Source organism: Pagrus pagrus (assembly GCF_965226575.1).
Source record: "Pagrus pagrus genome assembly, chromosome: 4".
NCBI lineage: Eukaryota > Metazoa > Chordata > Actinopteri > Spariformes > Sparidae > Pagrus > Pagrus pagrus.
Genome location: NC_140188.1, coordinates 14,178,431 through 14,191,670, shown reverse-complemented (window position 1 = coordinate 14,191,670; position 13,240 = coordinate 14,178,431). Strand labels below are relative to the sequence as shown.

At 43.5% G+C, this 13,240-nt stretch overlaps 2 protein-coding genes across 2 annotated transcripts; one reads left to right on the top strand and one right to left on the bottom strand.

Annotated features, from left to right (window-relative positions):
• Positions 1-27: 27 nt before the first annotated feature.
• On the bottom strand, positions 28-6,441 carry qpctla (glutaminyl-peptide cyclotransferase-like a). The gene is made up of 7 exons (XM_084351105.1): positions 5,675-6,441; positions 3,153-3,299; positions 2,773-3,066; positions 2,248-2,409; positions 1,437-1,536; positions 999-1,115; positions 28-899 (listed from the first exon to the last, which is right to left on the bottom strand). Exons 1-7 carry the CDS (start codon positions 5,891-5,893, stop codon positions 754-756), a joined length of 1,185 nt encoding a protein of 394 aa, XP_084207231.1. The 5' UTR covers positions 5,894-6,441; the 3' UTR covers positions 28-753.
• A 1,243-nt stretch (positions 6,442-7,684) lies between these two features.
• LOC311255666 (ribonucleoside-diphosphate reductase large subunit) lies at positions 7,685-12,552 on the top strand. The gene is made up of 4 exons (XM_084350314.1): positions 7,685-7,856; positions 9,371-11,352; positions 11,766-11,954; positions 12,079-12,552. Exons 1-4 carry the CDS (start codon positions 7,838-7,840, stop codon positions 12,268-12,270), a joined length of 2,382 nt encoding a protein of 793 aa, XP_084206440.1. The 5' UTR covers positions 7,685-7,837; the 3' UTR covers positions 12,271-12,552.
• Positions 12,553-13,240: the final 688 nt, after the last annotated feature.

Here is a 13,240-nt window from a genome sequence, read left to right as displayed (position 1 = left end):
TGATGCTGGTAAAATATTCCCACGTGAAACAAATAAAACCATTTTAACTTTATTGCAGATGTCTCACTACACCTTTTACATGGTGTAAAATAACATTTAGTAGATTTTCACTCGAATAACATCATTGCACTGACACAAAATGTGCAGTTGAGCCATATAATATACGTAGGTAGCATTAATAACAGCAGGGTGTAAGGCCAAGAGGATCGTCACTCAAGTGAAGGTAAACGCAATAGAAATATTCACAAATATGACCTGGCTGTCGTTCACCGTTGTCACTGTTTGAGCAGTGTTCACAGCAGCTCAGGGAGTTGGCTACAGAGTCTGTCTTCAAGAAGACATTAGTGCATCTCGATCATAGTAACGGAGTAAATAAATGCTATTGCTGTGCTTCTTTTTATTTTTTTTTTCACAGGAAAGAAGCAGAACAACTCTAATTCACAGACATCTCCCCAACTTTTCCTCCAGTACCACGATCCCAGAGTTATTATTGTTTAATCAAGTCCCCCTGTCCGCATCACATGCCCTGACATTTGGACAGGTGTCTCCAACTTATTCTTCACGTGAATCCAAGAAGACTAGTCAGTCCAACAAGGCTGAGTCTTTGGTAAAGTTTTAGCTGGTACACTGATTTAGTTTGTTTCACCAGGTGCATTTCAGCGATGCCATTTAGGCAATTATTTGTCAGCAGTGTGACAAACGGCACTAGTGCTTCCAGTTGAGTCACCACAATCATGTGTCCGTGTCTGGTGCTCAGAAGCCCAGATACTCTGCCAGAAACACAGCCATGATCTTGGTGAGGTTCACCACAGTGGGACGGTGCATGTTCTCCTCGGTGTCGTCCAGCGTGTGCCAGAACTGTGGGAAGGGAGTGGCGATGACATGCAGCACAGGGACCCCTGTATGTGTGTGAAAGAGAGGGAAGAGGAGGATGACTGACATACATCCTGACACAAACTGTGGTGGAGCCTGAAGGCTCTTGAACAAATTTCCCTCACCTTTGTGAAGGAAGGGGATGTGGTCGTCCTGTACAGGTCCGAGGTAAACATCCTTTCTGAAATACGTCTGCTCTGAGGGATGAGACGTCAAAAGACCCTGTCGGTGGAGTCTCTTCTCTGTAGGAGTGAGGGGTGAACAAAAGGGATTTTAAATATGCAAGAAAAAGTCACACAGTGCTTACTACAGCTGTAATTAATGACTGTTTCCATTGTCAATTATGTTCTCGAGTCATTAATTAGCTGATGGGTCTGTAAGATGTCAGAAAATGCTGAAATGTGTTTCCTAAAGCCCAAGATGACATCCTAAAATGTCTTGTTTTGTCCACAAGCCACAGATATTCAGCTTACTGTCATAGAGGAGTAAAGAAACCAGAAAATATTCACATTTAAGAAGCTGGAATTGATTAATTGTTTACTCATTGCAGCTCTGGTGCTTACCTGCAGCGATCAGACGGTCGAACCATCGTGCCGTGTTATCAAAGTGGTTCGCGATCAGTGGATCGGGACCGCCGAGCAGGTCCAGCAGCACAAAGAGATCCTAGAGACAAAGTTAAAAGAGAGAGCAGGGTTACTGCGCCTTTTCCATAGTAAATTCAAGCACTTTTCAAGATTTTCCAGCACCTCACAGCTGTGGTGAATTCAAATATATCCAGTGTATAGCATGACAGCAAATCAGATGTTATTATACTATAAACGATCAAAAACTGTTTCATGATTGCGTTCTACAAAAGAGATACAAATCAAAGGGTTCACCGACAAACTCAAAGGCAACGTCTCTTTCCAGAAATAACGACCCCATTACTCGAGATAATCCACAGACCTCGTTGCGAGCAGTTTCATGTGGGAACCATTTGTACTGAACTACACCTGACAACAGCGTCACTGCGCAGGAGGAATTAATATTCAAGCATTTTCAAGGATTTTCAGCACCCATATGAACTCTGGGAGAAAAGTTGCTCCTGAATATAGAGTGTCGTTTTAAATCACAGTGCATGTTGTGACTCGTAGAAACGGTTGCGTTCGGATACATGACTACATGAGCAGGAGACGTTAGAGGACGTTGTCAGATTTGAGCGGTTAAATTTAGAATAACTCCATACAGACATGATCGGCCTGCAGCTATTGTAAAACCGGTTTTTAAGCAGTCTGCTAAATTCAGCCTGCTCATACATAATTTAGAGTGTGTGTCTGCGTCAGGATGTGAGGATAACCATAAAGGCCGTTGTATTTCTGCACACAGTTTCCTCACCACGGCCTGAAGCATGGTGGTGTGAGCCGAGCCCGCGGGGTGAGGCGTGTTGGCCATGCGCTCGGCCAAGTGACGGGAGCCGTACAGCGAGTCCGTGGCGGTCCACTCTTCGAATGACTCCTCGCCGTCGAAAAACACCAGCTGAAGAGACACTGGAAGTTTCTGGGAGGAAATCAGATTAAAATGCACTTTAGAGGAAGCAGCAGCTGAGGCCGGTTTCTGTTTCTACAGCGATGTTGCAGTGTGTGTTTCTACGGTAACTACATAAATCACAGCCTCTGGGGGGGATGCTGCTATATACAGATGACTGCTGCAAAGAAAGTAGGAGTCAGGAGTCAGCATTTTCTTTCCTGTACTGCAGGCGTAGGGGCAAGGAGGGGGATGAGACAATAGAGGGAAAAAAGGGGACAATCTACTCTTGTCAGCATCTTTTCATCATAGGAGGAAACACAGTAACGAATCACACAAATAGGAAACCAACTAGTGTCTGTATGCACATGTCAGAAAACACACATGAGCACATACCTGCTGTTTGAATGATCTAAGCTGAGCATCCAGCGAGGTGACAAGCTCCAGGATCATAGCGCAGGGCACTGCTGAGTCGCTGGTCCCGAGGAACACCTTCTCTGGGGCCCGTGGGTCCGGAGGCAGAGCCTTGGAGTCATAGTGACAGGCCAGGAGCAGCCTGCGAGGGGCCGAAGGGTCCAGAGTGGCAACGATGTTGGTGAATGTGACCTGGCCTCGGGGCGTCGAAGACTGGAAGGAGTCTAAGTCGACGGCCCAGCCAGCAGACAGCGAAGACAGAGTGGAGGTGATGTGCTGCAGAGAGGAGGGGGATTCGAGATTAGATTTAGAGGGAGAGAATGTGTACAGAGGAGGAGGAAACTATAAATATTTACACACACCTGCTGTACTGCCAGGCTGCCTTGTGTTCCCGGGAGCCGCTCTATTAGAATGGGCCTCAGGTGAGTCTCCCACAGGCGAGTACCGTCCACCTGAGAGGCCAGACGGCGGATCTGAGCTGGAGAGCACTTGCTGGGTTTGTGGGACAACTGGATGGACAGGAGATAAAATTATGAGGATTATGAAGGAAATGTGGGAGAATTCAGTGAACCAAAGGCAGCACTGAGAACAACACTGCATCAACAAAAGTGACGTGTCTTGACCAACACTTTCCAGGTCGCTGTGGTAGAGATAAGGTTCAGTCGTCAGGTTCTACAAAAACTTTCATTCATTTTCTTCAGATGTGCACTTTAGTTACCCAACACTTATCTTCCTGAAGTTGCCCCTCGTTAATGTTAATTTTTTCGTGTTTTCCTTGTCTGAATTGAGGACCCAAAACTAGAGTTTGCTATTTCTGTTACATCCCTTTGAGGCAAATTAGTGATCTAGCACTATATGAAGAAAATCTACTTGGCAAGTATTGGGTCATACTGAAGGGACAAATGAACTACATCGAACACAAACGATTACTTTTACTGCCAATTATTATTATGGTCCATTAAATGATAGAAGATAGTGAACAATGTGCATCACAAAGTCCTAACATCCAAGATGAGGCATCAGATTGTTTCTACACTTTCCTCTCCAGTCAAAAATGTGTTTTGCTTTTAATATCTTCTCTGTGCAGAATGATGTTTATGCAGAGTTTGATACTGGGCGGCTGTTTCCACACTCATCTGCAGAGGCGGACAGTTCCTCTGTAATCACCTTTAATCTGAGCTAAACACGTGTTCGTACCAGCAGGATTTTTCTTTCCAATCATGGTGCAGTCTGCAATTTACAAAAGATTGTTGAGGAGATTCAAGTGCATAAACACTGAGAACAGACTTTTCGGTGATGTAGACGACATCTTGCGTCCAGCAGCGAAACTTCTGAAGTCACGAATATGTGCAAAGTCACGGATTCTGGATTTTGAGAATTTTTGATGAGGAGTTACATTTTGTAACCTTTCACAGATTATTAATCAAAGCGGAGCAGTGTGAAAAAGTGGTCAGGAGGGGATTTTAAAGATATAGCAGCAAAGTTTCTCAACTGGAACCAGAGAATATAGATACTGACATGATAAATCAATTGACAAAGGAGTTGCTGATTATTTTTACTATCCAGCGACTAATCATAATCTGTTAGTTTCATTATTAAACGTGTGATAGGGCTGCACAATATATCGCAGATGCACAATAGTCTTCAGGGGTAGATCGATTATCGTCCCTGGACTACCAGCCCTGATTATCGATATCAGTGATTTTTCTGTCAGACTGCCGATAAAATAAACTAATTTAAAAGTGTGCTGCTTTGGCTCTGAGGCAGCATCTTCTCACACAATGTTGCGATCACGACACTATCTAATTGGTAACACGTCACAAGTAATAACCTATGAACACCGAATAATCACAATCTGCAAAGTAACTAGTAACTACATTTATCAGATAAATGGAAACGCAAAGTAGCAGAAAAAGGAAATACTCGAGTACCTCAAAACTGTACTTAGGTTTCATTTCATCACTGGTTGTTTGAAATTTTGACACAAAGAGTTTAATTTTCACTGTGAATGAATATCCGTCCCAAATATCAGTTTTCAGCCTCCTTGTCTGACTCATATTGGTCGACCCCTCATAGTCACGTCACAGGATGTGCAGTGTTAAGTGAGATGTCATACCACAAAAAAAAATCTTGCACAGTTCCTCATTTTCCAAAATTAACCTACAAGAGACATTTGTCTGAAATAATTACAAAGCAGGGCCTGCTTTGGTTGGTTTGCATAACCACCCCCATCATTATAGGGTGATTTATTTTTTCCAAAAAAAAGAGCTACTGAAGTCATCTGGAGGGATTTCCTGTATTTTTTCATACGTGTCATCATTGTGAGGCTGTCAGTGATCTACTCTGGCCCTTTTAATGTATCCAACATAAACAAAGGGTCAACAAAACACAAAACAACAAGTTCTGTACAGATGTAGTAGTGAGACGATTTAACGTCTACACGTCTTATATCTGGTTACCGGGACAGAAGTCCAGACAATGGAGCAACACAATCTGTTTTTTTGTTACACACCCTCCTGCTGCACCTGCACCATGTTTTTATACTTACTGCTTTTACACATTTTGATGTCACACTGTTTGTATTGCTGTATATTCTTGTTGCTTTTGCACAAATCCTCTGCTCTCTAACTTTGTAGTTAACTTCTATTACATTGTGTTTATATGTCTCTATATCATGTGCATAAATAGATATATGCACCTTATTCCTGCTGTTCTATACATTTTATTGCTTTATGTATTAGAGCCATATAATTTCACAACAGCGTGACAGTTACTTGTACAACCGGAGTGACAACATCCTGAATTTGACTATTACATTTCAGTCACTTTGAGCAACAATCTAGTCCCACAGCAGACACGGTTTACAGTCTGTGTTTACTCTTACCCTGTCTTTGGTCAGGTCTGCAGCTGGCATGCGGTTCACATGTCCATTGCTGGTGTCGTTGGACAGGTAGACACCCAGCACCACCGCCAGCACCAGGACAGCGAGGAGACACAGCAGCAGCACCCGGGCCCGGGGCATCCGCACCCGGTCACAGCCGGGGAAAGAGCCGCTGCCGTTGCCCTGCTGCAGAGGCTTGTACCTCCGACTCGACCTGGACATGACTCGGAGAAACCGTCTCTCTGTGAGGTGGATCAGTCAGTCTTTACAGCTACGTGTCCAAACTGACTTGTGGGGCATGTAGGAGGGAGGTCCGCACAGGAAGTCGAGGAGGGACGCTGGCTCTGAGCTGAAGCAGCAGACTCGATGCAAACACACACAGTCTGTCGGTCTGTAATCCCGTTTCAACATAATGAGCCTCCCCGCGCACTTAATAATCTCTCTGTTGTGGTCCCGATCTCCGACGTGACTCTAGCAAACCAGTTCCTGTGAGTCATGGTTGTCTGCAGGGTTGTTTTGATCAAGTTGACCCAGGAGACGTTATAATGTACACAGACACCCGTTAACTCGGTCTGTGGTTAGCGAGCAGCAACTCTTCACTGCTGTTAAACTCATTTCATCCACAAACAGCGGCTGAAGACACAAATCAAAACAAAGCGCGCCTGTAGAAACTTGTCACAACTCCTTTGGAGCAGCAGTCCTCCTAAAGATGAACATATTTAGCGCCTCTCGTAGCAGGACAGATTGATGATTTATGGCTCAATGGCGTGGCTTCGTTTAGGTTTTTTATGGAGGTCGGCAAACAGCGGTGTAGTGCGCTACCGCCACCCAGTGGACAGATGGAGGAACTGCAGCACATAATATTGATTACATACTGTATTAGCACTGTTTGGAAGTGACTATTAGGTACATGTACTCACTCAAGTACTGCAGTTGAGTACAATTTTGAGGTACTTTTTCCATTTCAATTTTTTACCCATCTTTTTAATTTGGCTTTTTATGTGGAGTAAACTATTTTTAATCAAGTAACTTCTGAATGCATTACTTTACCTTGTAACCGAGTATTTCTGCTCAGTGTTATTGCTACATTTACCTCAGCTACATATTGCAGTTATAAGATAAAAAGGGGCCGGAAATATGACGGATACATCAATAAGTAGTATTGTTAGTCAAATAATTAAAATGTAGTGTAAAAATTTAGGCATTTTCAGGCTTTTTTGGTCTTTGCTCACATTGAATCATTTATCTAATCCCTATTTTTCCACACCACATTACATTTTTTCCTAAAAATACCTGTTTGTTTATGGGATATGTCTTTGGATGTTAAAGGTGATATGTGACATAAACTGTGTCTATTTTACATTTAGTGTCAAACTAATTCAGTACAGGCCTTTTGTTCACTTCACCTAATCTTCCCTCAGTTCTTGTTAGTTATCTGTCAAGTTGGGTAGCTAGCTTTATATGATGTGAGAAGTTTCTAAATTACTAATATTTTTATTACACTAGGGGTAACCTTTATTCAACATATATGATTGACATGTGCAGATCTGCAGCAAGTGAAGTCGTAAACTATATTTTAAACTTGTTTCCCATTGCACATGCATTCAAATGATTGCATCATTCTGTCACTACTCTTTGGTTTAATAAGTTTGCAGACATATTTCATCTATATTTTACTTTTATTTTGCCTGCTTTGGGAGTGTCTTTGTAAGACACGAGGATGTCATCCAGCAAACCGAGTAAAAACATACATTAAATACATTCCTGTGTCTTGTGCGAAGGATAATTAGCCATCTTGCATCAGGCCTGAACAAAACAATACATGTTACATGACCTACTTCTCAGTCCCGCCATATTTTCGTCCGGGAAAACGAACGGAAGCGGAAGCTGTCATTTTAAACGCTTGTGATTGGTCCTCAGACACGAAGCCCCGCGCTCTCTTGCTGCTGATTGGTCGAAACCACCTGTCCATCAGCTCCCGCAGCGGTTACGCCTTCCCTACAAATACAGCGTTAGCGGGACTTATTTGAGTCATTCGCGCTTCCCTCTGCTGATCCTGGAAAGAGCTGGTGTTTAGCGGCACATTTTGACACCGAGGAGAAGTTAAAGTTGTAGCTGGACAGCTGCTGTTTTCTCGGGAGACGAGTATCATCACACTCCGCCAACATGCATGTGGTAAAGCGAGGTGAGTTATCTTTCTGTTGTTATGGGGCAGTGTGAAGGGCCTCAGCTAGCTTAAGTGCTATCGCTCTCAATAATGTTGTTCAACTAGTTAAGTTATGAACTGACAGGGACTCATCTAATGTTAAAGTCTCAGTCTGACTCATGAGAGCACACTAACGAAACTTGTCCGCCATGCTTTAGTTTAGTTTGTGAAGAAACGTGCAGCAGTTAGCTAACGATAGTTAGTAGTTAGCATCATTTTAGTTTAAGCTAGTTCACCAAAGTTACAAAGCAGGCTGTCGGTGTTTTACTGGGATAATTAGCTTCCTGATAACAAGCATATCGTTTTAGAGAATATATATTGGTGACCTGTTGGCCGTGCAAACGAACATTGAGTGATTAAATCCTGAACCCCTCTGTTGAAGGTTTATTGAAGGTGGGGTTTATGGATTTAGCAATAAGTCTTTGTCATAGTTGGCGCCAAAAGGCAAAGTTATACTTCATATGCCTGCCTGGAGCTCAGGGCGGATCTGCTCAGAAGAAATAGTAGTGGACCTGTCTCTTGTTGTAGGCCAGGAACAAATTTGGATTAATAGATTTGAGCCCTGACAATGAGTTTTTTATTTTTTCATTTTCTGAAAACCTTTTCTAGCTTCAAGGATTCAACAGAAACAGCTAGACAAGTAATTGAAGATCACAATAAGTTATAATGTAACTAAGTACATTTACTCATGTGCTGTACTTGAGTACTAATTTGAGATACTTGTACTGTACTTGAGTATTTCCATTTCATGCTACATTTGACGCCACCACATTTTATAACTATTAGATTAGCTTCAGTTATTAGTTACTTTCCAATGTTAGATTACTTGCTCAAAATACTAATCGACTAATAAATCGTGATATAGCTTGATTTACCCAGCAGTGTATGAAGCAATTGAAATCAGCTCTGCCTTCACCAGCTGTAACGTTAAAGTGATGCAAACATTAATGTCTCAATAATTATAACCAAGTAGTACGATTATGACTGTAAAACTCTGCCCTTTTTTAAAATTTTTTTTTTTTTTAGATGTTTAAAAACTATTCCCTGTACATTGAGAGAAAACCTAACTGGAGTCAAATTCTTCATTTATTTACACATACTTGGCCAATAAAGCTGATTCTGAAATGGACCATTCTGCATCATTAGTACTTTTGGTACTTTAAGTTTATTTTAACGTGTACACTCTTGTACTTTGTACACTGGTGTTCCTACTTTTACTCTGAAACAAAAAAGAAGACGTCCTCCACCATTGATTAATAGCAGGAGGAGTTGCAGTGTTAATATTTGGATGAACAGTTTATAAATACTCATTTTTAAGCTCTAAATGTGTTGATTATTTAAAATGTCAACAGTCCAGACTTGGACCTGACTGGCTTTGATGCGACTAATAGCAGCTAACAGTTTCACCTTTACTGTTTATTGATTGCATAATTATGCAACTGTCAAATTTTAGATCAGGTTAAATGAGAAGTGTTTTTGTTTTTGTTTTTCAGATGGACGCCAAGAGCGCGTCATGTTCGATAAAATCACCTCCCGCATCCAGAAGCTGTGCTACGGACTAAACTCTGACTTTGTGGATCCGGCCCAGATCACGATGAAGGTCATTCAGGGTTTGTACAGCGGCGTCACCACCGTGGAGCTCGACACGCTGGCTGCAGAGATCACTGCCACTCTCACAACTAAACACCCCGACTATGCCATCCTTGCTGCACGGATCGCCGTCTCAAACCTGCACAAAGAGACGAAGAAGGTGTTCAGTGAGGTGATGGAGGACCTGTACAACTACGTCAACCCCTTGAATAAGCGCCACTCTCCAATGATCTCCAAGGAGACACTCGACATCGTTCTTGAGAACAAAGACCGCCTCAACTCTGCCATCATCTTCGACCGTGACTTCTCCTACAACTTCTTCGGATTCAAGACTCTGGAACGATCCTACCTGTTGAAGATCGACGGCAAAGTGGCCGAGCGACCGCAGCACATGCTCATGAGAGTCTCTGTTGGAATTCACAAAAGAGATATCGAAGCAGCAATCGAGACCTACAACCTGCTGTCGGAGAAGTGGTTCACCCACGCCTCCCCTACGCTCTTCAACGCTGGTACCAACAGGCCACAGCTGTCCAGCTGCTTCCTGCTCGCCATGAAAGACGACAGCATCGAAGGCATTTATGACACGCTGAAGCAATGTGCCCTCATCTCCAAGTCAGCTGGAGGAATCGGCGTGGCGGTCAGCTGCATCAGATCAACGGGGAGCTACATCGCTGGCACCAACGGCAACTCCAACGGACTGGTCCCCATGCTGAGAGTTTACAACAACACAGCACGTTATGTCGACCAGGGCGGCAACAAGAGACCTGGAGCTTTTGCCATGTACCTGGAGCCCTGGCACTTCGATGTGTTCGACTTCCTGGAGCTGAAGAAGAACACAGGAAAGGAGGAGCAGAGAGCCAGAGACCTTTTCTACGCCATGTGGATCCCTGACCTGTTCATGAAGAGAGTGGAGAGCAACCAAGACTGGTCCCTGATGTGTCCCAACGAGTGCCCCGGGCTGGACGAGTGCTGGGGGGAGGAGTTTGAGAAGCTCTACACCTCATACGAGAAGGAGGGAAGGGTCAAGCGTAAGGTGAAGGCTCAGCAGGTGTGGCACGCCATTATTGAGTCCCAGACTGAAACGGGTACACCATACATGCTGTACAAAGACGCCTGCAACAGAAAGAGCAACCAGCAGAACCTGGGCACCATCAAAAGCAGCAACCTCTGCACAGAGATCGTTGAATACACTAGTGATGACGAGGTAGCGGTCTGTAATCTGGCCTCCATCGCACTCAACATGTACGTCACCCCAGAGCGGACTTTTGACTTTAAAAAACTAGCATCTGTGACCAAAGTAATCGTCAAGAACTTGAACAAGATCATCGAGATCAACTACTATCCCGTGCCTGAAGCAGAGAAGTCCAACAAGCGCCACAGGCCGATAGGAATCGGTGTCCAGGGTTTGGCAGATGCCTTCATCCTCATGCGTTACCCGTTTGAAAGCCCCGAGGCTCAGCTGCTCAACATTCAGATCTTTGAGACCATCTACTACGCCGCCCTGGAGGCTAGCTGCGAGCTGGCTGCCGAGCTCGGCCCCTACGAGACGTACGAAGGCTCCCCGGTCAGCAAGGGCATCCTGCAGTACGACATGTGGGAGAAGACACCCACCGACCTGTTGGACTGGAAGCTGCTGAAGGAGAAGATCGCCAAGCACGGCGTGAGGAACAGCCTGCTGCTGGCCCCGATGCCCACAGCCTCCACCGCCCAGATCCTGGGCAACAACGAGTCAATTGAAGCCTACACCAGCAACATCTACACCCGCAGGGTCCTCTCTGGAGAGTTCCAGATCGTGAATCCTCATCTGCTCAAAGACCTGACGGAGAAGGGGCTGTGGAGCGAGGAGATGAAGAACCAGCTGATAGCTCACAACGGATCCATTCAGGTAATCTGTCCAGGTCACATATCATAGGAATTAAACTTCTTAATTTATTGTCAGGACGCTAATTCCTGTAAGGCTGGATTTTAAAAAGTGTTTTGCTCATGTCTGCTTCAGACACACCAAACTCAACAGATTATAACAAGGACATTGTGTACAATTTATTTTGACATAATATTAATAATTAAAATTCCCAGAGCCCGAAGTGATGGGCTGAAATTGCTTGTTTTGTCCAACCAAAACACTAAAATATTAACTCTACTATCATAAAAGACGGACAAAGGCAGAAAACTGTTATATTTTAAGACCTGGAACCAGCTACAGTTAGTTTTTCTGTATTCTTCCAGTAAATAGTCCTTAAGATTTCCTGTTTTTGTAGCATTGAATTTGAATAGCAAAAAATGTTGTTGTTTCAACAGAACATTGAAGGAATACCAGACGATCTGAAGCAGCTGTATAAAACAGTGTGGGAAATCTCCCAGAAGACGGTACTCAAGATGGCCGCTGATCGCGGTGCCTTCATCGACCAGAGCCAGTCCCTGAACATCCACATCGCAGAGCCGAACTACGGCAAACTGACCAGCATGCACTTCTTCGGCTGGAAACAAGTAAGTAGAGATGCAACTTAGTGTTATTTTCAATGTTGAATATACCCGCAATTAATTGATTAGTTGTTTGATCTATAAAATGGTGAAAAATGCCGACCAGTGTTTCACTTCTCTCTCTCCACAGGGTCTGAAGACAGGAATGTACTACCTGAGGACGAAGCCTGCTGCTAACCCCATCCAGTTCACCCTGAACAAGGAGAAGCTGAAGGACGCGCAGGAGCCTGTAGCCTCAGAGGGGGAGATCAAAGAGCGCAACATGGCCGCCATGGTGTGTTCTCTGGAGAACCGAGACGACTGCCTCATGTGTGGATCTTAAACATGTCCTCCCTCCACTCCGTAACTACTCTGGTACCCGAGGAAGGCTCGATGTTGAAGCTTCGGGTGACGTGCCTGATGGTTGTGCGTCTGTAACAGTTCACAAACTCGTTGATCTTACTTACTGTCGGGAGCTTGTCAGAATGTATAGAATTAATTTTATGAAAAACAAGCGTTCTGTCAGCGCACTTACTGTATGTTAATAAAAGTACTTACTACAAATTGTATTTTATGTTTGAAATGAAAAAGCTTTGTAATAGAAAATAAAAGGTTTTACATGCAAGTTGTGTGATTGACTTTGTGTGATCCGTGGAGAGTAAACCGACTTGATTTAGAGCTGCTAGGAGACGAAACCAAGTGTAGACAGTGTTGCCAGATTGGGCAGTTGTTGACTGCATTGTGCCGAGTTAAATGGGCTTCAGTGGGTGGACGGCATTTGGGCTGGTTTACAATGAGTTTTGAAATGCATAAATTACAGAACATAAAAATAGATTCATAGTTGCATCAAAACATCGTCATTCAGCACAACTGATGGGATGATTTTTATTTTGTTGAGAGGAGATAAGATGCCATCATTACCATCCACCTGCAACAGAAACCTCTGCTTGTAACATGACATCATTATTTGTTCAGTTTTTTGATAGAAGGGTGCTTGTATAGTTGCACTGAATGTTGTGGCCAGTGTTCTAGTGAACACATGAATTAATGATGTCGTATTGAAAGACCGATGAGCCACAATACAGTTAGTTTCTGCATTCATTTTCATTATGTTTATATTTTGGGCTTTTTTTTGTTTTAGAATCAATTACGGTATCAATATTTGGGCTGGAAAGCATCAAACTGACCTGACAGTGATTGTAGAGCCTAAATAGATGTAATCACATTTTCTTTTGTTCAACCAACAGACCACAACTCAAAATATAAAATGAACTGTTATGTAAGACAAAAAAGACCTTTTGCAAAAGTTGAGT

Bases quoted from the DNA above. Each gene is read 5' to 3' on its own strand.
- qpctla (XM_084351105.1), bottom strand. From the start codon at position 5,893: ATGTCCAGGTCGAGTCGGAGGTACAAGCCTCTGCAGCAGGGCAACGGC. The intron at 3,300-5,674 runs GTAAGAGTAAAC...CTGTCCATCCAG, and splicing joins CAGACCTGACCAAAGACAGG to TTGTCCCACAAACCCAGCAA. The intron at 900-998 runs GTGAGGGAAATT...ACACACATACAG, and splicing joins CATCCCCTTCCTTCACAAAG to GGGTCCCTGTGCTGCATGTC.
- LOC311255666 (XM_084350314.1), top strand. The intron at 11,353-11,765 runs GTAATCTGTCCA...TTGTTTCAACAG, and splicing joins CTCACAACGGATCCATTCAG to AACATTGAAGGAATACCAGA. The intron at 11,955-12,078 runs GTAAGTAGAGAT...CTCTCTCCACAG, and splicing joins ACTTCTTCGGCTGGAAACAA to GGTCTGAAGACAGGAATGTA.